General features: G+C 41.3%; 2 protein-coding genes across 4 annotated transcripts in view; one reads left to right on the forward strand and one right to left on the reverse strand.

The window, feature by feature from the left end:
- Nucleotides 1-27097, reverse strand: part of LOC124711507 (peptidoglycan recognition protein 1-like) — a 116964-nt gene that overhangs the window by 19767 nt on the left and 70100 nt on the right. Inside the window, exon 3 of the mRNA XM_047241621.1 lies at nucleotides 3885-4090. Within this exon, the coding sequence (XP_047097577.1) occupies nucleotides 3885-4090 (206 nt within the window). The remainder of the gene's footprint in view (nucleotides 1-3884; nucleotides 4091-27097) is intronic.
- Nucleotides 1-27097, forward strand: part of LOC124711589 (trichoplein keratin filament-binding protein) — a 313083-nt gene that overhangs the window by 15671 nt on the left and 270315 nt on the right. For 2 of the 3 annotated variants that reach the window (XM_047241738.1, XM_047241739.1), the window contains exon 1: nucleotides 4159-4330. The exons of the other annotated variant lie outside the window; for it this stretch is intronic. The gene's annotated coding sequence lies outside the window, so the exon portion shown is untranslated. Of the gene's footprint in view, nucleotides 1-4158; nucleotides 4331-27097 lie in introns of those variants that run through there. 3 annotated transcript variants of the gene reach the window in all.

Below are 27097 nucleotides of genomic sequence, written 5' to 3' on the forward strand. Positions count from 1 at the left end.
GTTAAGTCCCATAGTGCTCAGAGCCATTCGAACCACCCCTGCTTACCTTTTTGCACTTCCTGTCGATCTCATTTTTGAGACGTTTGTATTCCTTTACGCCTGCTTCATTTACTGCATTTTTATATGTTCTCCTTTCATCAATTAAATTCAATATCTTTTCTTTTACCCAAGGATATCTACTAGCCCTCGTCGTTTTACCTACTTCATCCTCTGCTGCCTTCACTATTTCACCTCTCAAGGCTACCCATTCTTCTTCTACTGTATCTCTTGCCCCTGTTCTTGTCAATCGTTCCATAATGCTCTCTCTCAAACCCTTAACAGCCTCTGGTTCTTTCTGTTTATCCAGGTCCTATCTCCTTAAATTCCTATCTTTTTGCAGCTTCTTCCGTTTTAGTCTACAGTTCATAACTAATAAATTTTGATTAGAATCCACGTCAGCCCCTGGAAATGTCTAACAATTAAAAGCCTGGTTCCTAAATTTCTGTCTTGCCGTTATATAATCTATCAGAAATCTTCCAGTGTCTCCAGGCCTCTTCCACGTATACAATTTTCTCTCACTATTCTTAAAACAAGTGTTAGATACGATTAAGTTATGCTCTGTACAAAATTCTCCCAGGCGGCTTCCTCTTTCATTACTTACGCCCCAATCCATATTCCCCTAGAACTACTTAAACCTAACTAACCCAAGGACTTCACACACATCCATGCCCGAGGCAGGATTCGAACCTGCGACCGTAGCAGTCGCGCGGTTACGGACTGAAGCGCCTAGAACCGCTTGGCCACCACGGCAGGCAAGCAGGGGTGGCTATAGGACAAATGTAAGGACGTACAAACATGTATCATTAGGGGTAAGATAGATATTGCCTACAGGAAAATTAAAGAGACCTTTGGAGAAAAGAGAACCAATTCTATGAATATCAATAGCTCAGATGGAAAACTAGTCCAAAGCAGAGAAACGAAAGCAGAAACGTGGAAGGGGTATATAGAGGGCTTATACGAGAGCAATGCACTAGAGGGCAATATTATGGCGATGGAAAATGACGTAGATGAAGATGAAATGTGAGATATAATACTGTGTGAAGAGTCAGTCACAGCACTGAAAGACCTAAGTCGAAATGAGCCCGGGAGTAGACAACATTCCATTAGAACTACTGACAGCCTTTGGAGAGCCAGCCCTGACAAAACTCTACCACTTGGTGAGCAAGATGTATGAGGCAGGGGAAATACGCTCAAACAAGATGAATATAACAATTCCAATTCCAAAGAAAGCAGGTGTTAACAGGTGTGAAAGTTACCGAACGATCAGCTTAATAGGTTACGGCTGCAAAACACTAACACGAATTCTTTAAAGACGAATAGAAAAACTGTTAGAAGCCGACCTCGGGGAAGATCAGTTTGGATTCCGTAGAAATGTTTGAACACGTGGGCAATACTGACCCTACGACTTACCTTAGAAGATAGGTTAAGGAAAGGCAAACCCAACTTTCTAGCATTTGTAGCCCTAGAGAAAGTTTTTGACGGTGTTGACTGTAATACTCTCTTTCAAATTCTGAAGGTAGCAGGGGTAAAATACAGGGAGCGGAAGTTTATTTACAATTTGTACAGAAAGCAGATGGAAGTTACAGAGTCGAGGGGCATGAAAGGAAAGCAGTGGTTGGGAGGGGAGTGAGACAGGGTTGTAGCCTATCCCCACTGTTATTCAATCTGTATATTGAGCAAAAAGTAAAGGAAACAAAAGAAAAATTTGGAGTGGGAATTAAAATGCCTGGAGAAGAAATAAAAACTTTCAGGTTTGCCGATGACATTGTAATTCTGTCAGAGACAGGAAAGGATCTGGAAGAGCAGCTGAAAGGAATGTACAATGTCTTGAAAGGAAGATGTAAGATGAACATCAACAAAAGCAAAAGCACAACGAGGATAGTGGAATGTAGTCGAATTAAATCGGGTGATGTTGAGGGAATTAGATTAGAAAAGGACACTTAAAGCAGTAAAATAGTTTTGCTATTTGGGGAGCAAAATAACTGATGATGGTCGAAGTAGAGAGGATATAAAATGTAGACTTGTTATGGCAAGGAAAGCGTTTCTGAAGAAGAGAAATTTGTTAACGCCGATTGTAGATTTGTCAGGAAGTCGTTTCTGAAAGTATTTGTATGGAGTGCATCAATGTATGGAAGTGAAACATGGATAATAACTAGTTAAGACAAGAAGAAAATGGAAGCTTTCGAAATGTGGTGCTACAGAAGAATGCTGAAGATTAGATGGGTAGATCATGTAACTAATGAGGAGGTATTGAATAGAATTGGAGAGAAGAGAAATTTGTGGCCCAGCTTGACTAGATGATCACCGGTTTATTATTGGGGGGAAGCGCGGAGGGTAAAAATCGTAGAGGGAGACCAAGAGATGAATACACTAAGCAGATTCAGAAGGATGTAGGTTGCAGTAGTTATTCGGAGATGAAGAGGCTTGCACAGGACAGAGTAGCATGGAGAGCTGCATCAAACCAGCCTCTGGATGAAGACCACAACAAACATGGCCCAAGACAAGAAGAAAAGTGTAGTAAATATGGACTCTAGTACAATAGACGGGTTTTATAATATCGAAGACGAGCAAGTGCTCATAACTCTTAAGGTATAAACTTTAGAGCCCATGTTTACTAGAAGCTTTTTCCTTGTTTTAGTCCTTGCTACCACCTCTGAAAGTCATGAACCCTACAATGTTAGCAATAGCAGTGCCGGAACATGTATACTACTGTCAGAGGTATCAGAAGAGTTTTCACTCGTCGGTTTCCGAACCAGGATCTCTTTCGTGAAATTGATACGTTTACCCTTGTCCATCAATCCAGAAAGTGTGTGACATCATCACGGAATAATTCTGTTTTAAGTCATTGCATAGTTTTCGATGGAGCACATGTAGAATGTAGGAAAAGTGAATTTTGCAACTGGCATGACAGAGGCTTTAGATGAGCATAGAAAAGTCGCTGATCGTTTCCTTTATCTTACAAAGGCACTGTGTATGCTACAACAGTCTCTGCAAAAGCTGAGAAAATGATAGAAACGATAAAGCAGCTGAGGTCGTTACTAATTAGTAGCGAGAGAAAGTATACTGGTATTACGGACTTACACGCACTGTAGTTTTGTACATAGCGTAAATTTAAATTTCGTCTTTCTTTCTGTTCCATGCAAAGTGACCCTAAGCCGAGTTCGCCATCGGAAAATGAGCGTAGATGACCGAAAGTCAGGTTTTCACTAATGAAAGAAATTTCATGAAATTATCACTGCTGGCGCTTCATTTTCTTGTCATACAGCAGTGTATCCCGTTCTTATAAGCTAGAAAGGTGTGTCCTCCGTGAAAGTTGCTGTAAAATCTACAGAACCAACCACAATGTGTCCGTGTGAAACACACACACACACACACACACACACACACACACACACACACACACATATATATTATGGTGGCCAGTGCCATATTTCAGGTTTAAAAATTATCTAGTGAGGCGGTGAAAGCAGATTTTATATTCAAAATTGAAGTTTTGTACTACGGTACGTGGAAACGTCAGTTTTCGGAAAAGCGCTGGAAATAGATGGCGCATACATCTACAATCTTTTAAATTGAGTTGAGGTATTAGCTGTTTTCCATTGTTTACCGATTAAAAGTTTTTTATATTGTTGCTCAAAGATGTACCAGGCGAATAATAATTCGTGGTATTAATGTACTACAGCCATCTGGTAAACGTTTTCGTCGAAACTAGTAATGAAAAGAGACTATAAAATAATCAAAACGTTTCATGAGTCGTGGCGGCTGTTTGCCAAGTTGTCGCACAGCCTCTGAGGCCGTAAGCGTACCACCAATCGCACGCGACCGCGCCCGCCGTGGCTACTCACTCGGGTGCACGGCGGCCGCGAGCAGGAACTGCACCACCAGCATTGCTGCCCGCCTGTCGCTCTGGACTTTCCTCCTGCTGGCCGCCCCTCGTGCCGACAGCTCAGACCGGCTCACCTTGCCCTGCCGCCTCTTTTTAAACTGTGAGCCGCCTGCGAGCGCCGGATTACTTAAACCGCCGCGCCGGACGAGCGTTGTTAACGTGTTGCTGCGCCGTTTGTGACGTCACTGTGCCCTGTGCCGGCAGCGGCACTTCCAGTGGTGGGGCGGCGAGGATCGGGGAAAGACGGTTTGGCCAAGCACAGCACAGGACAGCCCAGCTCTGCCGACCGACCAGGGGTTTCGCACGTGCGGCGGCCGCGGGGGAAACCACGTGCCAAGGCCGGCGGAGAGGTGACGGGACCGGAGAGGGGTCGCCGTCCACGGGGATTTTACGAGAGCCACTCGCGTAAGCAGCACGTGTCCACATTCATTTTAAAATAAATTTATCCAGTGTGGGGAGCTCAGGAAATTATGTAGGCCCATTAAAAACTGTCGAGAGATACCGCAACTAGCAGCAAACATTTAATTACCTTGTTACCGTTAACAATTTTCGCTATTCTTCCTCAGTTTCTGCTTCGCCGACTCTTGTATTGCAGCTAACAATGAATGCAATCCTATTCGGATTTTGTAACTGAACGTTTTGTTACTGTTTGCACTGTACGTGTTACACCTGATGCTATTAGACATCTGCAGTGCTATACAAAGAAATAAGCAACAGTTGAAAGATTTGTTGCAAAAAAAGCTATTTCCAGTTTTCCGACTTTTGGTAAACCGAAAAAGCTTTTAAAAAACAGAACTCTTAGATGTGTAAAATTTTTCTTTCTCTTTTTCCGTAATGGTTAAGCCAGTATTTACTCTTTCATGTTTCACGGCACGAGTCTCACATTTTTTATTTTGTTTGTGGACATTTGGCCAGCCGTCCTTCCACGTGTCTCATTGTTGGAACTACCACTTTCTTCGTCACAAAACAGGTATTATGTTTGCTGTTAGAAAAAAAAAATGGTTCAAATGGCTCTGAGCACTATGGGACTCAACTGCTGAGGTCATTAGTCCCCTAGAACTTAGAACTAGTTAAACCTAACTAACCTAAGAACATCACAAACATCCATGCCCGAGGCAGGATTCGAACCTGCGACCGTAGCGGTCTTGCGGTTCCAGACTGCAGCGCCTTTAACCGCACGGCCACTTCGGCCGGCTGCTGTTAGAAAGATTTCATAAAAAATGCCTGCGTCAGTCATTTTGTCTGATAACTTCAACTCAAATACAGCATTTATTGTACTAATACAAACTGGATTTCATTCTTCACATTCGCCCCTCTGCTAACGTCTGGCTAATCTGATTGCTCTATCTGCGTGTAGTCCATCTTGAGTTCGTCTTTCGCACGGTTTATTAAAACAATTTAGTACGCAACTTTTTGATGATTTGTGAGCTGACCAAAAAAATTGGTGCATATGCACAATCGTGACCTGTCACTAGGTGTAATAATTTATCGTCCCCACTTAACGCTTTGTGCCTCCAATTTCTAATTGAATTGAATTTCGTGTAAGTTCTCTAGGTTTCTAAACTTTCCGCCTTTCACGTACGGGAATGCGACTGCTGCTTTCACCATCTTCGCTAGAAGTAGTTTCTTTCACATCAGAAGTCTCAAACTAAGCACTAGCTCCAGAGCTTAATAATCTTTCCTTTTCCAAATCAATCATTATTCGTTCAGCAATGTACAGTGAGGAAACAACAACAATATGCTAAATAGAATCAAAAAATTATACACGACTGACAAGCACTCCGCTGCTGTATTAAGTTCCATTTAATTTAACTTTGACCGCAACAAAAAGGAGCTTCCTTTTTGATGCAACAAACTAACCAACCACTGTGATAAGAGGGGTTGGCAGATATCCGGTCCTGTGTGGCCAAATTATACAAGTTCGGACTGTCTGACTTTTTTGAGGCTTTTTACGATGAAGTAGATACCTCACAACTGAGGCCCGTTCCACGTTAATACCGTTATTTGCGAGTAATAAGCAGGATTAACGACAGGTACCATAAGGACATTCACAGAGTGATTCTGTGGTGACACAAACTTTCAGGAATGATGGAGAAGGATAACGTGTCAATTTGAGGGGAGGAAGCCGGCTACGGAAACGACCGAGTCGAAAGTTATAAGCGAAAAATCATTCTGCATTTTCATTGTACCTAACCGGCGCTGTAAAGGTTTGCTTCTTGAACGTAATTAAAAGCAAGTCTCATCGCATTGATGGGCGGCAGGCTTTTGTAATACACCGCTGTAAAATGTTATCATAAAACAAACTGCTAATTGAATTCGTCGGAATAAAAAACCCACGTTGACATAAAAGCGAAGCGACCGTTTCCTAATAACTGCGAATATTAAGGGGATGCCGCTTGTTAAGTCAATAATGTAAACTGAAGGCGGTAACCTATAATAATAATTATTTTTTTATTGTATTAAATAACTAGAAATGAAACCGATTGGTACGATACGGTGAAAACATTAACACTACAAAGTACGAATTTAATTAGCGGTTTCTTTTAAGATAATCTTTTGACTACCAGTGAGCCGACGTAGCTGCTAGAAAGAGCGCCCCATCGCTCCTAGCTAAAACATTCAGTAAATGGACAGTACTTATAACAACTTGGCGAAATTCTTTGTGCTTTAATTGGCAGCTCTGCAAGTCACGAAACGCAACAGCCAATGAGATACTTTTGTCTTGTGAAATTAAGATGAAAAAGTGTAACTTACACTGAATTTGAATTTCCAGACTTCATCAGTTGAACGAACAACGAAGTAGTCATAACGTGTAGACCATTAAACGTTAATTTGAGTTGTATTTGGCCTACTTTGCCTGTGCTAGGAATTACGTCGTCATGTCGTGCGTGTCAAAATTGTTAAGATGGATAAGTGTATCGTGAAATACAAAAGGACTTTGATAACCGTGATAGTGGTATCGAATCGACAGCGTGTAGCAGTAAAAGTGATCTATCTCCGGCAGCGTGTGACGATGAATTCTGTTACTATGGTAATTCCACAACAGATGATAGTGGTACTGAAAGTAAAAACATATACATGGATTCAGTATGACGAAAAACGACGGCAGAGTTTGTTTCTTGTGTAGGTCTGTGCGTGAAAACATGAGATTGTCTCTAAAAGCTGTCACTGCGAACAAACATTTCTGTAATGCGTTCGTTAAGTGCGACTTTAAGAATTGGTCCATTGCCCTAAAACGATTCAAATCTCATGCAAAAAGTAATTTGCATATGTATTCAGTTAGTACAAATAATTCTATGAAAGAAGGAGTAATTATTCTGTCATCAGTTAGTCATTCTAAAGCATAAGAAATGCAGGCCGCTACTGTTTCTTACTTCAGTATTATTGTTGGTTTGCCAAGGATTCACCTTGTCTGTTCATGGTGATGAGTCTTCTGATTTTGTCAAATCTTCTGAAATCACGTTCCGAGGATGTGCCCGTAATGAAACTCTGGCTTAATCAGACTAGTTAACAATTGGATGTCTCATGACATAATTAATATTATAACATTGATAAGCAAGTCTCTTCGGAGAATTTTGATTCAACAAATAAAAGAATATGATTTATATGCATAATGTTGGACGAGACATCCGATGTATCAGTTAGAGAGCAGATGTCTGTCTGTTTTCATTCTACTGACCAGAATTTTGCTTTTTATGAGTTGTTTCATGATTTTTATGAGCGCCTATTAACTGTGATAGATACCGTGTTTAAATCTGCGAAGGATGTATTATTAAGATATTCTATTTCTATGAACAATTGTAGGCAACCCTATGACGACGCAACAAACGTTGCCGGTTGTTTACAAGAATTACAGTCACGGATAAAAGAAACTAAGCCCGCGGCTATTTACATCAGTCGTAGCGTCCAATATTTCTACGGAATCCAAACTGATCTTCCCCGAGGTCGGCTTGTACCAGTTTTTCCATTCGCCTGTAAAGAATTCGCGTTAGTGTTTTGCAGCTGTGACTTATTGAACTGATAGTTCGGTAATTTTAACATCTGTCAACACGTGCTTTCTTTGGGATTGGAATTATTATATTCTTCTTGAAGTCTGACGGTATTTCGCCTGTCTCATACATCTTGCTCATCAGATTGTAATTCATGAGATATTCAAGAAAAGTGGGGATTTCTATTTTTTGACACAGTGGATCAAACAATAAGTAGCTTTAAAAGCAGGTTTCCGCCCGAAATTGCCACGCCTTCTCAAAATAGGCAAAGAAGATAGTAGTTACGTTACATCTTTCCAAAGTGACGACTTCGAGTATGCTAGACTGAGTTTTCATAGAGATATTTTGTTGGATGTGGTAAAATAACAATGTTACACTAGACAGCTTTTAAACCGTAGTGAAATACTTGAGTACGCAAGAGGATGACAAGTGTGTAGCTCTGAAGAACATAATACCAGAATATGTAAAATTATTGCGACTTCTTTTAACGATATCTGTATCCACGTGTACTGCAGAACGTTCGTTTCCTGCACTTAAAGACAGAAAACTTACACCAGAGCCGCCATGAACCAAGACCGGTTAAATCGTGTAGCATTGTTGAACATACATTCCGATCTCGCAAGGGAACTGAACCTTTAATCAACGAATTCATCAGCAAAACAACTGCCAGGGGTGGCACGTTCCAGTCTCACCCTGCTTAGATGAGTGGTCATCTATTTTACCAGTGTATGTGTACCTTGTTCGTCGCAGGTGATGAGGTGATGGTGGCGGCTAGTGAAGAGGATGATATTTGCTTTATGCTAAGAAAATTATTAGAATAATAAGATAAATGGGGATAGAAAGTAAACTTTCAAAAGATTGAATATCAATGCAGCGGAGAAAATGTAGGAAACATAATAGTAGATGGACAGCACGTCAAAGCATGTAAGACATTTAAATATTTTGACAGCATCAGATCGCAAGATAGGATAAGTAATTGAGGAATACAGCAACGAGTAGCACAGAGGAAAACAGCAAGCGAGAAGTTTAACCCCTGTTACGTTCTTCTAAGATAAGCTGGAAAGTAAAGAAGATGCTCTGTACAGCAACTTAACGGATACGACTGCTAGCAGTAGGGTTGCCGAGTGACCGGCCATGTATATGCGAGTCCGGCCTTCGTTAGGCTTTTCAGCGGTGAAGTAGATAACGTACAACTAAGGTCCGTTCCAAGCTAATGATACAAGCGCGAGGAAGAAGTATGAGGAGGACTAAGGTATATACCATAAGGATTTAAAGGTATATCAGTTACTGAAACTGGCAGAATATTGCTCTGCAATTCTAAGGCACAATGCCAATGCCGAAAGAACCGTCGAAAGGGTGTTCTCTTTCACAAACCCGCAGTCAACTAAGAAATTGCTAACCGACATGGTCACAGAGATAATGATGATGATGTGTAATTCAAAATTATCCTGTCAATAGTTCCGTGAAACGACTTCCAGGAAAAACGAATGGGTTCAAAGAAGAAATATTAATACTTAACTACAGGTTATTGTTATTTCTGTACAAGTGTAACTGAAGTAACCAGAGTTACTGCACAAGTGTTCTTTTCCGTTCTAATGCAGTAGGTAACTGTTTAATTTCTTTAATGAAGAACTTTTAATTATTTTGACATAAGATTATCTTAGGAAGAAAAGTAAGCACTTCATGTTACTTGCTCCCATAACTGTCAAATTATAATGTTCTTTGCTGATTATTTTTTAGTTTAAACACTTTTTTTTCATCTCTCAAAAATCTGTAACTGATTATTAGTAAACTATTGAGAATACCCAGCTGACTTCGAATCTCTTTGTAATAGGTAGCCGTGCTTTTAGGACAAAATATTACTACTGAAATAAACAACAGTTACGTTTACAATACTGGCGATGTTCTCGGTGTCATATCGCACGGTTACAACCTTTGTGTGCAAATACTGATGTAGTCAAGACCTCGCATTTTGAAGAAGGAAAGCAAAAAATAAGATTGAGACGCTGTTTTCTTACTTTAAATGCCATACCAATAATCAGAAGAGACTGAAAAAGAATGTGTAATGCCGACTTACATATGCTGTAGAATCAAGCGAGTATTCGTTTTGTGAACTGAAACGCCGTTTTCTTCCTGCAATGTATGTGTAATTGTGTGCCAGCCAGGCTTCGCCTTTTGCATTAAGCTATCTTCGGCGGATTTAATCTAGAATAATACAGTTTCGTTTTGTATGTGATACTTATATATTAGAAAACAGTTGACCCCATACTTTTTAAATGACTAAATCCTCACCTAACAATCATTCATTTGTGCGGCTAAAATCTGCATTCCCTTTTACATAACCATAGATTAAAGGTCGCAGTTATAAAACATCTACATATTTTCACGTCGCGCTCTTTTTGTTTTACAGTTTCAATAATCCGTTAGCTAAGTGCTGTGAAACACTACTATATATCTGGTAAGAACTGCTGATTTTCTTAAAACAACTGTAAGCGATTGCCCTTGCCACACTGACTGTTTACTAGTGTCTCATTACTTATCTGTGTATATGTGTGTTGCCCGCTTTTCCCTCTTGCAAGCTTAGTAAAAGTCTTTAAATGTTTATTCTGATTTATGTGCATATTTTCCGTAGAAGCTAGCTTGCGATTATGTTCTCTGAGATTTTGTGCAAATCAGGAGTGATTTGTCCCATATTTCCAGACTCTCATGCGTTCTTTGTATCACATCTCGCCCATTGTACCTGCTAGCTCCCGGTACTTAATGTAACATGTGATACATTTTAATGTCTTACTTGTTGGAATCTAAGAAACTGAACGATTCCCTTAATTCTTGGTGGTTATGGAAATCTTCATGAACGATGCCCATCTGTTATGGAATATTCAGTACCAGGTCTAATTCAATATAGATATAATTCAGGATCGCCATTAAATGATAGTCGTCGATATATATATTGTTGGTTTGCATAATAATTGACTGATCATTTGATTTAATTCAGAATAATCGAGTGAACTGAGCCAGAGGTGCAATTAGTGGCAGAATCTCAAGATTAATTAAAAGTATCTGCAGCCCCACGTGCTTCTCCTGGCTCGACAATAAATAATTTACATTTAACAAGCAGAGGACAAACCTCTGTCATCAAAGGATAGTACACATTCAAATTCTTGTATTTGTGCATGGGGGAGGCTAAAAGTAGACGACTCAAAGCTTAAACTTGTCATTAATCAGACAATCAATCGGTTCCCGAGTTGTGCACTCTATAAACTGAATCTTTAATAACAAAAATAAAGGAGTGCCCCCGTATACATTTGCGCAGGGGAAAATGCCATAGGATGTATCCTATAAAAAGGAAATCAGGATGTATGGGATTGATCATTGGCAGTAACGCCGAAATCCGGTTGAAATTGGACTGAACATCTGTTGTATTCAAACATTTGGAAAAATACGGCACATTTACACAAAACCATTATGGTTGCTGGTGCCTCCTTTAAGTAAGCACGCAAGTGCAACAATTAAGCAAACTCCTTGCCTCATGGGCTAGTAAACCATTAGTTACCTATTAACATAGGAATAATTTATGCTCAGAAATCATACGCGCAATTTGCATCCACGCCAGCACCACATGGAAAAAGGAAGAGCAGCTAGAACGATTACAACGTGCACCACGAACACACATAGTCGGCAAAGGCTTACGCATCAATGATTAAGCAGGAAATTCACAGCTCGAACTGAATGGGAATTGCGATTCGAAATGCAATTCAGATCGGAAATAGTGATTCAATAATGCACAGAAATACCGAGTCACTTAAAGCGGACAGAAAGAACCATGTGGCCGAACAAGTTCTGATGTAGAACAAACCACGAGCATTCCACAGTTCCGAAGTGTTAAACCTACAACAAATTGCAATGGCAAAATAATCACGACCTCAAGCATACTGTTGGCCACATCAAGTGGCATAACCATACAAGGCACCCGGACAGGGAAATAAAAAAAAAAACCGACGATACGAATAGTCATAAATGCACATAAATGTAGTTTAAACATTTAAACCCCACCAGTGAAGAAAAAGAGCTGAAAAGCGACGAGCTGAAGTCTCATTCGTTTTTCAAGCACGTGGCACAAGTTACACAAAGCCAGACCAAAATAAAATATTAACATTCCGAAAAATTGGTTAATCTGGAAAGTATTACCCACACAGTAAATTGCTGCGAAATAATTGCAAGACGAACAGTTTCCGAGAACTTACGACTTTCTAACCATCGACAAACTTGTGGGATAGAACAAACAAAGGAACACGTACTAAACGAATAGAAAATACAAAATAGAGATGAAACTAACGAAAACACGAATTCCAGCTGAGACCAAGCGTGGCTCGTAAACCACGCTCCCACATTCCTCAGTTTCGGCTGAACAAAGTTGTTGTTGTTGTTGTTGTTGTTGTTGTGGTCTTCAGTCCTGAGACTGGTTTGATGCAGCTCTCCATGCTACTCTATCCTGTGCAAGCTTCTTCATCTCCCAGTACCTACTGCAGTCTACATCCTTCTGAATCTGCTTAGTGTATTCATCTCTTGGCCTCCCTCTATGATTTTTACCCTCCACGCTGCCCTCCAATACTAAATTGGTGATCCCTCGATGTCTCAGAACATGTCCTAACAACCGATCCCTTCTTCTAGTCAAGTTGTGCCACAAACTTCTCTTCTCCCCAATCATATTCAATACCTCCTCATTAGTTATGTGATCTACCCATCTAATCTTCAGCATTCTTCTGTAACACCACATTTCGAAAGCTTCTATTCTCTTCTTGTCCATGTTTCACTTCCATACATGGCTACACTCCATACAAATACTTTCAGAAACGACTTCCTGACACTTAAATCAATACTCGATGTTAACAAATTTCTCTTCTTCAGAAACGCTTTCCTTGCCATTGCCAGTCTACATTTTATATCCTCTCTACTTCGACCATCATCAGTTATTTTGCTCCCCAAATAGCAAAACTCCTTTACTAATTTAAGTGTCTCATTTCCTAATCTAATACCCTCAGCATCACCCGACTTAATTCGACTACATTCCATTATCCTCGTTCTGCTTTTGTTGATGTTCATCTTATATCCTCCCTTCAAGACACTGTCCATTCCGTTCAGCTGCTCTTCCAAGTCCTTTACTGTCTCTGACAATTACAATGTCATCGGCGAACCTCAAAGTTTTTATTTCTTCTCCATGGATTTTAATACCTACTCCGAATTTTTCTTTTGTTTCCTTCACTGCTTGCTCAATATACAGATTGAATAGCATCTGGGAGAGACTGCAACCCTGTCTCACTCCCTTCCCAACCACTGCTTCCCTTTCATGCCCCTCGATTCTTATAACTGCTATCTGGCTTCTGTACAAATTGTAAATAGCCTTTCGCTCCCTGTATTTTATCCCTGCCACCTTCAGAATTTGAAAGATAGTATTCCAGTCAACATTGTCAAAAGCTTTCTCTAAGTCTACAAACGCTAGAAACGTAGGTTTCCCTTTCCTTAATCTAGCTTCTAAGATAAGTCGTAGGGTCAGTAGTGCCTCACGTGTTCCAACATTTCGACGGAATCCAAACTGATCTTCCCTGAGGTCGGCTTCTACCAGTTTTTCCATTCGTCTGTAGAGAATTCGCCTTAGTATTTTGCATCCGTGACTTATTAAACTGATTGTTCGATAATTTTCACATCTGTCAACACCTGCTTTATTTGGGATTGGAATTATTATATTCTTCTTGTAGTCTGAGGGTATTTCGCCTGTCTCATACATCTTGCTCACCAGATGGTAGAATTTTGTCAGGTCTGGCTCTCCCAAGGCCGTCAGTAGTTCTAATGGAATGTTGTCTACTCCCGGGGCCTTGTTTCGACACAGGTCTTTCAATGCTCTGTGAAACTCTTCACGCAGTATCGTATCTCCCATTTCATCTTCATCTTCATCCTCTGCCATTTCCATAATATTGTCCTCAAGTACATTGCCCTTGTATAGGCCCTCTATATACTCCCTCCACCTTTCTGCTTTCCCTTCTTTGCTTAGAACTGGGTTTCCATCTGAGCTCTTGATATTCGTACAAGTGGTTCTCTGTTCTCCAAAGGTCTCTTTAATTTTCCTGTAGGCATTGTCTATCTCACCCCTAGTGAGATAACCCTCTACATCTTTACATTTGTTCTCTACCCATCCCTGCTTAGCCATTTTGCACTTCCTATCAATCTTCTTTTTGAGACGTTTGTATTCCTTTTTGCCTGCTTCATTTACTGCATTTTTATATTTTCTCCTTTCATAAATTGAATTCAGTATTTGTTCTGTTACCCAAGGATTTCTACTAGCCCTCGTCTTTTTACCTACAGCGTCCTCTGCTGCCTTCACTATTTCATCTCTCAAAGCTACCCATTCTTCCTCTACAGTATTTCTTTCCCCTATTCCTGTCAATTGTTCCCGTATGCTCTCCCTGAAACTCTGTACAACCTCTGGTTCTTTCAGTTTATCCAGGTCCCATCTTCTTAAATTCCCACACTTTTGCAGTTTCTTCAGTTCATAACCAATAGAGTCCACATCTGCCCCTGGAAATGTCTTACAATTTAAACCTGGTACCTAAAACTCTGTCTTATCATTATGTAATCTATCTGAAACCTGTCAGTATCTCCAGGCTTCTTCCATGTATACAACCTTCTTTCATGATTCTTAAACCAAGTATTAGCTATGATTAAGTTATGCTCTGTGCAAAATTCTGCCAGGCGGCTTCCTCTTTTATTTTTCAGCCCCATCCATATTCACCTACTACGTTTCCTTCTCTCCCTTTTCCTACTACCGAATTCCAGTCACCCATGACTATTAAATTTTCGTCTCCCTTCACTATCTGAATAATTTCTTTTATTTCATCATACATTTCTTCAATTATTTCGTCATCTGCAGAGCTAGTTGACATGTAAACTTGTACTACTGTAGTAGGCGTGGGCTTCGTGTCTATCTTGGCCGCAATAATGCGTTCACTATGCTGTTTGTAGTAGCTTACCCGTACTCCTATTTTTTTTTATTCATTATTAAACCGACTCCTGCATTACCCCTATTTGATTTTGTATTTATAACCCTGTATTCATCTGATCAAAAGTCTTGTTCCTCCTGCCACCAAACTTCACTAATTCCCACTATATCTAACTTTAACCTATCCATTTCCCTTTTTAAATTTTCTAACCTACGTGCCCGATTAAGGGATCTGACATTCCACGCCCCGATCCGTAGAACGCCAGTTTTCTTTCTTCTGATAACGACGTCTTCTTGAGTAGTCCCCGCCTGGAGTCCGAAAAGGGGACTATTTTACCTCCGGAATATTTTACCCAAGAGGACGCCATCATCATTTAATCATAAAGTAAAGCTGCATGCCCCCGGGAAAAATTACGGCCGTAGTTTCCCCTTGCTTTCAGCCGTTCGCAGTACCAGACCAGCAAGGCCGTTTTGGTTAATGTTACAAGGCCAGATCAGTCAATCATCCAGACTGTTGCCCCTGCAACTACTGAAAAGGCTGCTGCCCCTCTTCAGGAACCACTGCGTTGTGGTTGCAACTACGGTACGGCTATCTGTATCGCTGAGGCACGCAAGCCTTCCTTTCCACCAACGGCAAGGTCCATGGTCCATTGGGGGGGGGGGGGGGGGGGCTGAACAAAGTAATTACCTATAAAATCGAACAATAACAAAAACACTACCAGTCCCTATACCGAATAAAATATTCCGCATAATTCTTACGATCTGAAGCTATGAAAGAAATGGATTGAGACTTCATCTAGACTGAAACTTACACGATCTCAGTCATTATATCTTCCACGAGCAACCTCACTCACCAAATTTCCAGAAACCAGAGAAAAGCGCACTAGCAAAATCTGTGTCCACGTAGGTAGCGGGAGTTGTCAGAACGAAACATTATCATTAAATATAGGAAGATCAACAAAAACTGTATAAAAGTAAAATGTTAAGATCTAAACGCTTTGTGCACCCTGCCAACTTGAGCACGATAGCGCTTCGACCAGAGGGGGCCAAACCTCCTTGCCTCACTCTTAGCCTACACAGCAGCTGGCTTAACTGCCACAGCAGCAGACCAGAAGTTTACCCACCACCAAACACACTGAAAACCCGATACCCACACACATCATTCACTCTGTCATTCAAAGAGTGGAGGAATGAGAAAGGAGGATAGGAGTACAACATTAAAACAAATCAAGTGTGAGGAAGGTAGAGGAAACACAGGTACTTCATAAATCGATATATATGCGTGTAAAACAGATAGATAACAAACATAATTTCAGAAAATGTGTGGTGTTGTGGCAAATAAGGACTAATTCATCAGCTGAATCTTCTTCCCAGCATGATTTATGATATTCACCGAGAACTAATAAGTGAGAAGACTCTAAAATTAGCGTTTTTGATCTAAACATCTACATCTACATCCATACTCCGCAAGCCATCTGACGGTGTGTGGCGGAGGGTACCCTGAGTACCTCTATCGGTTCTCCCCATCTATTCAAGTCTCGTATTGTTCGTGGAAAGAAGGATTGTCGGTATGCTTCTGTGTGGGCTCTAATCTCTCTGATTTTATCCTCATGGTCTCTTCGCGAGATATACGTAGGAGGGAGCAATATACTGCTTGACTCTTCGGTGAAGGTATGTTCTCGAAACTTCAACAAAAGCCCGTACTGAGCTGCTGAGCGTCTCTCCTGCAGAGTCTTCCACTGGAGTTCAAGTCAAATGCAGGGCTAAGTCATGTGATAGAGGACCTAAGGTCTTTATGTAAGGACTTTACAAATGAAGATCATGTAGTGATAGTGGGTGGGGCGGGAAACAGTTTGGACAGGGGTGGGGCGTATGACATAGGCGGTGACCTGGACAAGATAGCTTCCCTGACTCATGGCATCAACGTACACTTTGTTGAGCTGTTCCGGCGTCATGATCGACCACACCTTGATGGAGCTGTGAGGCGAATCAATGTGGGGTTAGGAATGGCTCTAAGGACAACCAACTTTGCTAAAGTTTCTCTGGTGCCCGTCGGACTATCAACAGATGGGGTTTCACTAGGCATGGCCTACACCGAAACAAGACTGGGAAGGGAAGATTAGTACAGCTGATTCATGAAAGTACAGGGGGTGGATCTCGCGCCACACTTGGTGAAATACCTGTTGTCAAAGGTAGGAAAAGTAGGTCTTTTTTAGGATAAATCCAGACAACAGGTTCCCCTGCCTAAAGAGTATTTCCAGTAGTTTAAAAACAGTTACTCACAAAACAGATTTTAACACTTCAAATATCACATATACCAGATGTCACAAAGAAAAACAAACCATTGGAAAGAGTAACACGGGGCATTTCACAGACTTAACAGTCCTCCATCAAAACATGCAATAAATAAAAAAATACAACTATTAGAAGTTGAGCTCCAATCTTTCAACTGCACAGTAGTTTGTACTATTGAGCACTGGTGTAGAGACACAGAAATCCAACATGTAGTATTATCACTGTATGAAAAGGCAAACTCTTAGTGCAGAACTACTTCAAGGGGTGGAGGATCATGCATTTATATCAGAAAAGGAACACAGTTCAAATCAAGACCTGACCTCAGTACAGTAAGTGAAGATAAACACTTTGAAATGTCAGCTATTGAATTAACAGGGCTTGATATCATCAAGAAATTAATCATTTTGTGTGTGTATAGATCTCCCAGTAGTAGTGTGGACACATTTTTCAATAAATTAACATAAGTTCTAGATAAAGTCTCAAGTACAAAGGTCAACATAAATCTTTTATTAAATAATAAAATTGCAGCCAAATAGCCATATACAGTTACTTTGCTTAACATTTACATTTTTGCACATTCATTTATCGATTTCACTCTTTTACTGCACAGTTCTGTGTGATATCGTTCACAGGCTTCGTTACACAGTTCACATACACAGGTTGTGGCTGGGTCGTGATAAATTTTCTTTTTGCAAATTAGATGATGAAAGCCGTGAATAGAAAATCTAGTTACGGCATGTCGCAGTTCGGAGTTTGGTGCTGTCCATGAGCGGTTCGTCATTGCTTCGGTGCCATAGAACTCCGGCCATACTTTTTCTCATTTGTCCTCTATGATCTTCAGTTGATTTCTGGAAGTCCTGGTGTGTGGCATCATATATCGAAGTTTGATCTTCAATTAGGAATGTCTCTCTCGCTAACAGGTACACTAGTCTAGATCTTGTTGTCTTTGAGAGACCTACTGCTGTTTTAAGATAAGTCGATTTTACCTTTTCTAGTGTTTCTAGATTTTTTTCTGTCAGGTGGTCCCATAGGCAAGGACTGGCAAGATTTTTGCCTTGAATAATTTCATGGCCGTTTCTAGATTGAGTAGGCGGATGTTTTTGATGTCCTGTATTGCTATTATTGCTTGGGCTGCACGTTCTGTGTTTTGTGAAGCACTTGGCTGTTCGTTGCAATGTCACCCCTAAGTATTTAAAGTCTGATGAGATTTTTATTTTTTGTCCTCTGATGTTGATTTCTGCATTCTTGGGGGTTTTGCCTCCTTTTCTGAAAATCACCATTTCTGTCTTTGTTATGTTAAGGTTTAGTTTGTGTTCACTGCACCATTTGTCTATTGTCTCAATGATTTTCTGCAGCTTCTGTATATCTGTTGAACCTACGGCTATGTCGTCAGCGTATGCATATATGTGTACATCATCTTCATTTTCTCCAATTCGCAGTACTTCTTCAGTGGCAAGAATGTAGAGTAAAGGGCTCATTGGGTCACCTGGTAAGACTCCGTTCGATTGCAAAATGAGGTTCGAAAAAGAGAGGTTGTCCGATATTGTGATTAAGTTGTATTAGAGGATTGACTTGATTATTCTTGCCCATATGCTATCTTCTCCCATTGTGTTTTCCAGTTATCGGACTATGAGATCTCTTTCCAGTAGGCTTTGGTGAAGTCTATGAACACTGTGTAGAACATTTGTTTCTTTTGTAGCGCTTCGTCGATGTTGCTTAGAAGAAGCCTGACTGCCGCAAGTGTTGATCTTCCAGATCTGAAGCCCATTTGTCGTTCTGGGAGATGACTGTCCACACAGGCTTTGATTTTTTGTATAATTATCTTTGAAAACGTCTTTAACTGAGTATTTTCCAGGCCTAAGCCTTTGTACTTGTTTGGGTCCGTCGGGTCTCCTCTACTTTTGTAGAGGACTTTTCTTGTCGAGTGTCTCCATTGGGTCGGAATTCTTCCAAGTTCCAGGCTTTTGTTGACTAATTTGATCCATATGTGCTGGAGGGCCTCTTTTGCATCTTTTATATGTTCATAATATATATTATCAGGTCCTGCTGCTTTCTTGTTCTTCAGTATTTTTATTACTTCTTTTACATCTTCTTCATTTATAGTTTCACATACATTGTCTTTTTCCTTAGTCTGTTTTCAAGGTCTCGTTCTCTAAAAAAGTTTCTATTTGTGTTATTTGTTCTTGCAGGTTTGTTAATTTTTCTTTATCTATTTTTCTTTGTGTGATTTGGGGGGCCTTCCTTGCTGGCGGTGACGTGACATTATCTGTGTGGGGACATTAACATCAACACTAATATCATAAATGAATCCAGCAGCATCTTCATAAACATCCTTCGAAGTTCTGGCATGACCCTATTGGTCAATAGTGCAACAAGGGTTGCTGCAAGCAGTAATTGATCATGCGGCCACAAATATGGACAGGGAAAAATGTGATGTAGCTGTAAAAGATCTCGGACTATCAGACCATCTCTGTCAAATAACAACAGTAACATCAGGCATCGAATCATTCCCTAAAGTACAAGCCTACAAACGACATCTATCAGAAATCAAAATAAATGATTTTCCAAAAGAACTAGCAAAACAAAGATGGGATTAAGTGTATAAGGAAACCAAAGTGAATACGAAATTCTCTAAATTCTCCACATTGTTTAAATTGAACTTTGAAAAGGCATTTCCAAAAGTATGCATGTCTGTATCAACATCTCACAAAAGCAGATTAAGAAGTCCTCCCAAACACTTGAACACGCCATTTCCATGAAAACAATTCACAACGATCCTGAATTCTTAACCTTATATCATAGATACAAAAAGATCTATAGGAAGGTGCTGATTGCTGCAAAAAAGTCATTTAATGACAAAATAATATATAATGCAGAGAATAAAAGCAAAGCAGTCTGGGATGTTATAAAAAAGAAAACTGGGAGAGGCAAACAAATGCAGAATATCTATGGGAGGGGGATAAGGTAATAAATGATCCACGACACTTACTAAACTATGTAAACGAGCATTTTTCAACTATTGTAGAGAAGTTACAGCAAAAATTCCCCAAAACAAATATAACACCTGTAAATAATGTTCCACTAAATAGAATGATGTTACTTCCACAGGGAATGAAGTCAATGTAACTGTTCAAAAACTAAAAAAAAAAATAAAAAGTCAGTAGGCTTAGATGAAGTACCAATGTGTGTACTGAAACAATGCATAGCGATTCTACAAGGCCCCTTGACAAATATAATAAATGAATCCTTCACATCAGGGACATTTCCAGAGCAGTTAAAACAGGCAAGAGTTGTACCTTTGCGTAAGAAAGGTAATTCAGAAGACATAGAAAACTACTGGCCCATTTCCCTGCTGTCAGCATTCTCAAAAATAGTAGAAGCAATTATGAAAGACAGATTAATGAATTACCTGAATAAATACAGTCTTTTAAGCGAATCACAGTTTGGTTTCCGAGGTGGCGCCGGCCGGAGTGGCCGAGCGGTTCTAGGCGCTTCAGTCTGGAATCGCGCGACCGCTACGATCGCAGGTTCGAATCCTGCCTGGGGTATGGATGTGTGTGATGTCTTTAGGTTAGTTAGGTTTAAGTAGTTCTAAGTTCTAGGGGACTGATGACCTCAGAAGTTAAAGTCCCATAGTGCTCAGAGCCATTTGAACCATTTTTTTCCGAGGTGGCAAAAATACGGAGTGAGCCATAGTAGAATTCACAAAAGTTGTACTTGATGCTCTTTATAAAGATGAGTGTGTCACAGGCATATTTCTGGATCTTTCTAAGGCGTTTGATACAGTCGACCACAAGATTCTATTAAATAAAATAGAAGCATTAGGAATAAGAGGGGTAGTTAATGACTGGTTTCGATCATACCTAGCAGATAGGGTACAAAGAGTAGAGATAACACATACTTCAAATAGATGTAAACATTTAGTAAAACACTTATCAGAACCAAAATACATTAATACTGGGGTTCCGCAAAGTAGCATATTAGGGCCAATACTGTTCCTGATATACACCAATGACTTTCCCAGTCGTGTTACTCATGGTGACAAATTTCTCTTCGCTGATGACAGCAATATTATAGTCACTGAGAAAACCAGGGAACTCCTTGCCGAGAAAGCAAATGAAACTCTCAAGGAAGTTTATGATTGGTCAATACGCGATAAAATGACACTGAACATAAAGAAAACTAATGCCATGAATTTCAGTTTGAAGAGGAAAAATGACAATGTTAATATAAATGTAGAGGGCACCTCTATGGACTGTGTAACATCAGCATCTTATGACCTTAGAATCCTATCATCAGTGTGTAACATGCAGTGTGTTTTAGTTTCATATTATTCATATGTACACTCAGTTTTTAGCTATGGCATTCTTTTTTGGGGAACAAACGCACAAAGTATGAAAACAATTTTCAAAATCCAGAAAAGAGCCATAAGAATAATAACCAAAAATACTAGCCCTGCTCATTGTAAAGATCTGTTCAAAGCACTGGGGATTTTAACTGTTCCATGTGGATACATTTGCAAGTCAGTTGTACACATGAAAAATAACATTGGTAATTACTGCACAAACAGCTCTGTCCATGACCATGCAACAAGAGACTCAACTTAAATTTACCAAGAAAAAATAAACATAAAACTCAAAACAGCATTTTCTACCAAGGAATAAAACTGTACAATAAATTACCAAAAGAGAGTAAAGAAATTGCAAAAATACACTTTTTAAAAAGGCAGCTAGAAAGTACCTGTTACGCAATAAATTTTATATTTTGAAGGATTACGTAGATAAAACAGAGTAGGGCTTAGATTTAAAAAGTTATACAAATAAATAATAATAATTATTATTATAAAACATCCAAAATTCCACATAACACCTACACTTTATGTTTTTTTTCCTTTCTAGAAATACTTACCCCCAAGCTTTGCATAGCACAATACTAACACCTCTTCCTCTTTCTGAGCTCAACATCTCACTCATTATGGAGGGATGCTGAACTCAGTTTTTCAGGAAGTTGCAGTACAGAAATTTCCCAGAGATCACGTGTGTGTGTGTGTGTGTGTGTGTGTGTGTGTGGTGGTGAATGAAGTGTTATGAAACAATGTGTGTATAGTGTGTGCAGTGACTGATAGTGAGATATGAGTGAACAGTGCGGCATTATATTATTTAATAAGTTATTTGTAAAAAAGTATTGTATACTGGGAGTAAATCTAATGATTGTCTCTAACTCGAAGTCTGTAAATATATGTGTTTACGAATTAGCTTATTTTAAATTGATCTAAATTTGTAAATACTTTGACATGTCCTATATCCGTGTGAAAAGAGATCTACGGATGAATAAAGCTGCTGCTGCTACTACTACTACTACTACTACTACTACTACTTGTTTATGATCAAGAATATTACGCCATCTTGCTGTTCGCGCGTGTCGGGAGAGGTGTACAGCATGTTGCGAGAAGGCTGTGAAAACTGTAGCGCGACTTCTGTTCGTTATTTATGTCTCTCTATGTGTTGTGGAAGTTGTTCTTTGGCGTGTGTGTACTTTCTGTTCTGTGTCCTTGGTAAGTTCTCTCAGTGCGGTGAAAGTGTGTTGTTGCAAAGTGTTGTGTTTTCGTTTATTACATTTTTCCCTTCGACTATAGCCTTTCGTATGTAGTAATTTTCTTCTACTGTTAGTTGTCAGTATAGACAGTTGCTGTTTTTCAGAATGTGTAGATCGTTTTCAATATTAGTGGGGTTACGATTTCTGTACATTAGATGTCCTGCGAAAGTTGAATGTGTGCTGTCACTCTTTAGAGCTCTCTCGTGCTCTGTGTACCTCGTTCGGAAGTTTCTGCTTGTTTTTCCTATGTATTGGGCCTCACAGGAGTGCTGCTCCAGTATTGGTGTTGCTGAGGAGCGCCTGCAGGGTGCCATCCACAAGGCGCAGTCATGGGCTCTAGCCCACGGCTTCCAGTTTTTAGCCACAAAGTCGTGTGTCATGCAGTTCTGTCGGCGTCGTACCGTTCATCCGGAGTCAGAACTTTACCTTCATGACGATCCACTCGCTGTAGTGGAGACCTATCGATTCTTAGGACTGGTTTTCGACGCCCGATTGACTTTGCTATCTCAATTTCGTCAGCTTAAGCGGAAGTGTTGGCAGCACCTCAATGCCCTCCGCTGCCTGAGCAACACGAACTGGGGTGCAGATCGCTCTACACTGCTGCAGCTCTACAGATCCCTTGTTGAATCCCACATTGACTATGGAAGTTTGGTTTATAGTTCGGCGGCGCCCTCAGCGTTGCGTTTACTCGACCCAGTGCACCACTGTGGCGTTCGCCTAGCGACGGGAGCTCTTAGAACGAGTCTGGTGACCAGCGTCTTGGTGGAGGCCAGAGTCTTTCCATTGAAGGTTGGACGTACACAGGCGCTCACCAGTTACGTTGCACACATTCATAGTTCTCCAGAGCATCCGAATTACCGTCTCGTTTTCCCGACCACTGCGGTTCATTTCCTGCATCGGCGGCCCAGGTCATGGCTTCTGATTACAGTTCGTACCCGATACACCCTGTGTGAACTAGAGTCCTTTCATTTACCATCTTCCCTCCGGGTCCATCTGCATACATCTGCATTGTGTATACCTGGGCCGAAGCTTCGCCTGGGCCTGCCACATGGTCCTAGGGACTCAGTTAACCCCGCAGTGCTCCGCTGTCACTTCCTCTCGATTCTTGACGTGTTATGGGGCTCTGAAGTGGTTTACACCAACGGCTCGATGGCTGATGGTCATGTTGGCTTCGCATAAGTCCACAGCGGCCATATTTAACGGCATTCCTTGCCTCATGGTTACAGTGTATTCACTTAAGAGCTGGTGGCGATATCTTGTGCACTTGAGCACATCCGTTCATGCTCTAGTGAGTCGTTTCTTCTCTGTACTGACTCCCTGAGCAGCTTACAAGCTATCGACCAGTGCTACCCTCGCCATCCTTTGGTAGCGACCATCCAGGAGTTCACTTATGCCCTGGAATGGTCCATTCGTTCAGTGGTGTTTGTCTGGACCCCAGGACTTGTCAAAATCCCAGGAAATTAACTAGCCGACAGGTTGGGCAAACAGGCCACATGGAAACCACTTCTGGAGATCGGTATGTCTGAAACTGACCTGTGTTCCCTATTACGCTGCAAAGTTTTTCGGCTTTGGGAGACGGAATGGCATAACAGTACGCTCAACAAACTGCATATCATTAAGGAGACAACGAATGAGTTGAAGTCTTCCATGTGGGCCTCTCGCAGGGACTCTGTGGGTCTCTGCCGGCTGTGCGTCGGCCATACATGGCTGACACGTGGTTACCTCCTCCATTGCAAGGACCCACCTTGGTGTCGATGTGGCTCCCCTATGACTGTCGTCCACATCTTGCTGGACTGCCCAATTTTAGTCGGTCTGCAGCGGACTTTTAACCTTCCCAGCACCCTACCTTCGGTATTTGGCGATAATGGCTCAGCAGCAGTTTTAGTTCTGCGTTTTATTCGTGGGGGAGGTTTTTATCATGCCATGTAAGGTTAGGTGTTCGGCCTTCTCTCCAGGGCCTCCACCCTCCCTCAATTTTAACTTTTATCACCATTCCTTTGCATTTGTTTGTCCTGGTGTTTTTCTTTGCCCTTCATGTGTCATCGTGCCTTGTCTTTTGGGGCGGACATTTTAGTGTGTTGCAGAGTGGCTGGCTCATCGTCTTTTATTCTTTTGATTAGCCAGCCCAGACCTTCAGCTATATGGATTTAATTCCTCCTCCTACTTTTACTTGTAGCGTCAGTTTTCCCCGTTTTTTGTTCCTTCCATTCGTTTTCTTTTTAGGTGTGGTTCCGGATTCCTTTCCCCCTCCTTTTACTTTCCCAAGCGTACTGCGGGTGTTGTTTTACCCTAAGCCTCGTTTGCTTCAGGAAAAAGGGACTGATGACCCTGTAGTTTCGTCCCATCATACCTGAAACCAACCAAGCAACCAACCAACCAGTGCTTGATTTCAGTTAGATATAAAAGAAACTGCAACTGTCGGCACCGCTTCGCATGGCTCGTACTGACAGAAACTCGGCGATTTTCCTTCCGCCACGTGACTCGCGTTGGCTACCAAACTAAACACGGCAGAGATATTGGTGGACGCGGTCTATACGCGTGTGTGGTCTAGTCTAAAGGTACAGGAGACGGGTCATCCACCTCTACGGCGGTGCTGGTGTTCAAAGTACTTAGCGTTTCTGGAGTCGGCAATTTGTGATCGTTAGTTGTCAAGCAAGTTATTCTTCCAGCACGGGAAGTCAACGTAAATTCGGATGTACGTACCCATGTACGACCGTGGATTTCTGACTAGTCATTTTCTGTTTTTCTAGGTGAGGATTTGCGCTTAGTGGGTGTGCGCGTGTTAGATAGACAGGGGTTTCGTGCCAGCTGGTGCAGCCCTTAGCTAGCTCCAGGAGTGTTTAACGAAAGGGACATCTCGGCGAGATCTGGCTGAAGCAAATAAATTACATTTCATTCCGTGGAAATTAAAACTTTTCACGTATTGACCGTGGAACTGTTAGCCTGTTCTGTTGTTGTGGAGATCTATGGCGGAATTCCCCAGGAACCAGCACGCGGCGACTTAGCCACTGTTGCGGTGTACGAGGGTGTGCTGAAAAGTAGTGCCTCTAAGTTTTTGAGTGATAATTCTAAAAGCTTTTACAATAAAACCAACGTGTTATTAACATTGTATCTTTTTTATGCCTCGTGTGTAAATATCGGCGGCCCTCTGCCGCTAGAAGGGTTTGTAAGGTTTCGGCGTGTAATGTAAATGTGTCGGTGCGTGATAACTCGAAGAGTTCTTTCACACGTGGAACATTCCGTCCTTCAGCATGACAATGCCAGACCACACACGAGGTCTGCGACATACGCAACAATCCGACGCCTTGGGTTCACTGCCATCGATCGTCCTCTATGTATTCCCGACTTGGCAAGATCGGATTTTCATGTGTTCCGAAAACTTAAAAGGACACCTTTGAGGACTTCACTTTCATAGTGATGAAGCCATGCACTGATAGAGAAAGATTGTGAGGTTCGACTATTGTCCTGGGATATGTACACCCCTAACAATTGACACCCTGCCTCCACTGTCTCCTGCTGGCTCCTACCAACTTCCGCAGATCATCATCACGGCAACAATGCAGGAAAAGGTTCAAAGTCAACAAGTAAAATCTCCACAAAAGACAACACCACAATTCAGTGAAGTTTCGGGATTGCAACGGATGACGTCGAGCTCTTGCCACCGTATTTCTCGGTTCGGGAAAGGACAATCTGGGGTTGCGGCGTGCTGTAATCGGCGGAACGCCTTGCCAGTGCGGCAAAGCCTACATTAGTCAGACAACACTCACCTTTCCCAGCTCAATAAGTCAGCCATTGCCGAGCACTGTATCTACACAGCTATTTCCGTGGATTATTCTGCCACGGAAATTCTTGGCCTCGGTTATTAACGAAACGGTGGAAATAAGTCTGGGGGAAGATCTTACTAATCGTGATGGCGGCTTTCAGCTGGATAAGGCGTAGGATCCAGTGATCTCTTTAATATCTTCAGAAAGAAAACATTTTTTGACCAATGTCACGTCTAACGACATTGAACTTTATTAATTTTGACACATACCGACAGAAAGCAGGCATGTAGTGTTAACCATTATGCATGAGACATGCGCACCACAGATAGAGCAGTATTCGAAGAGGGCACCAAACTCGACAGAGGTCGCTCATCATCGGCTGCCTTTGCGCATGCGTCTCCACGCCAGTTTTTGTTATACAGTTAGAGGTGTGAACTAGCAGTCTCCAGTGCAAAACACTCATCTGATGATGGCTGAATGATTGTGGGCCGAAATATCGTGCCAGGAAGTCGACGTCATCTGGTTGCAAACCCGA

The sequence above is a fragment of the Schistocerca piceifrons genome, chromosome 8 (genome assembly GCF_021461385.2).
Source record: "Schistocerca piceifrons isolate TAMUIC-IGC-003096 chromosome 8, iqSchPice1.1, whole genome shotgun sequence".
NCBI lineage: Eukaryota > Metazoa > Arthropoda > Insecta > Orthoptera > Acrididae > Schistocerca > Schistocerca piceifrons.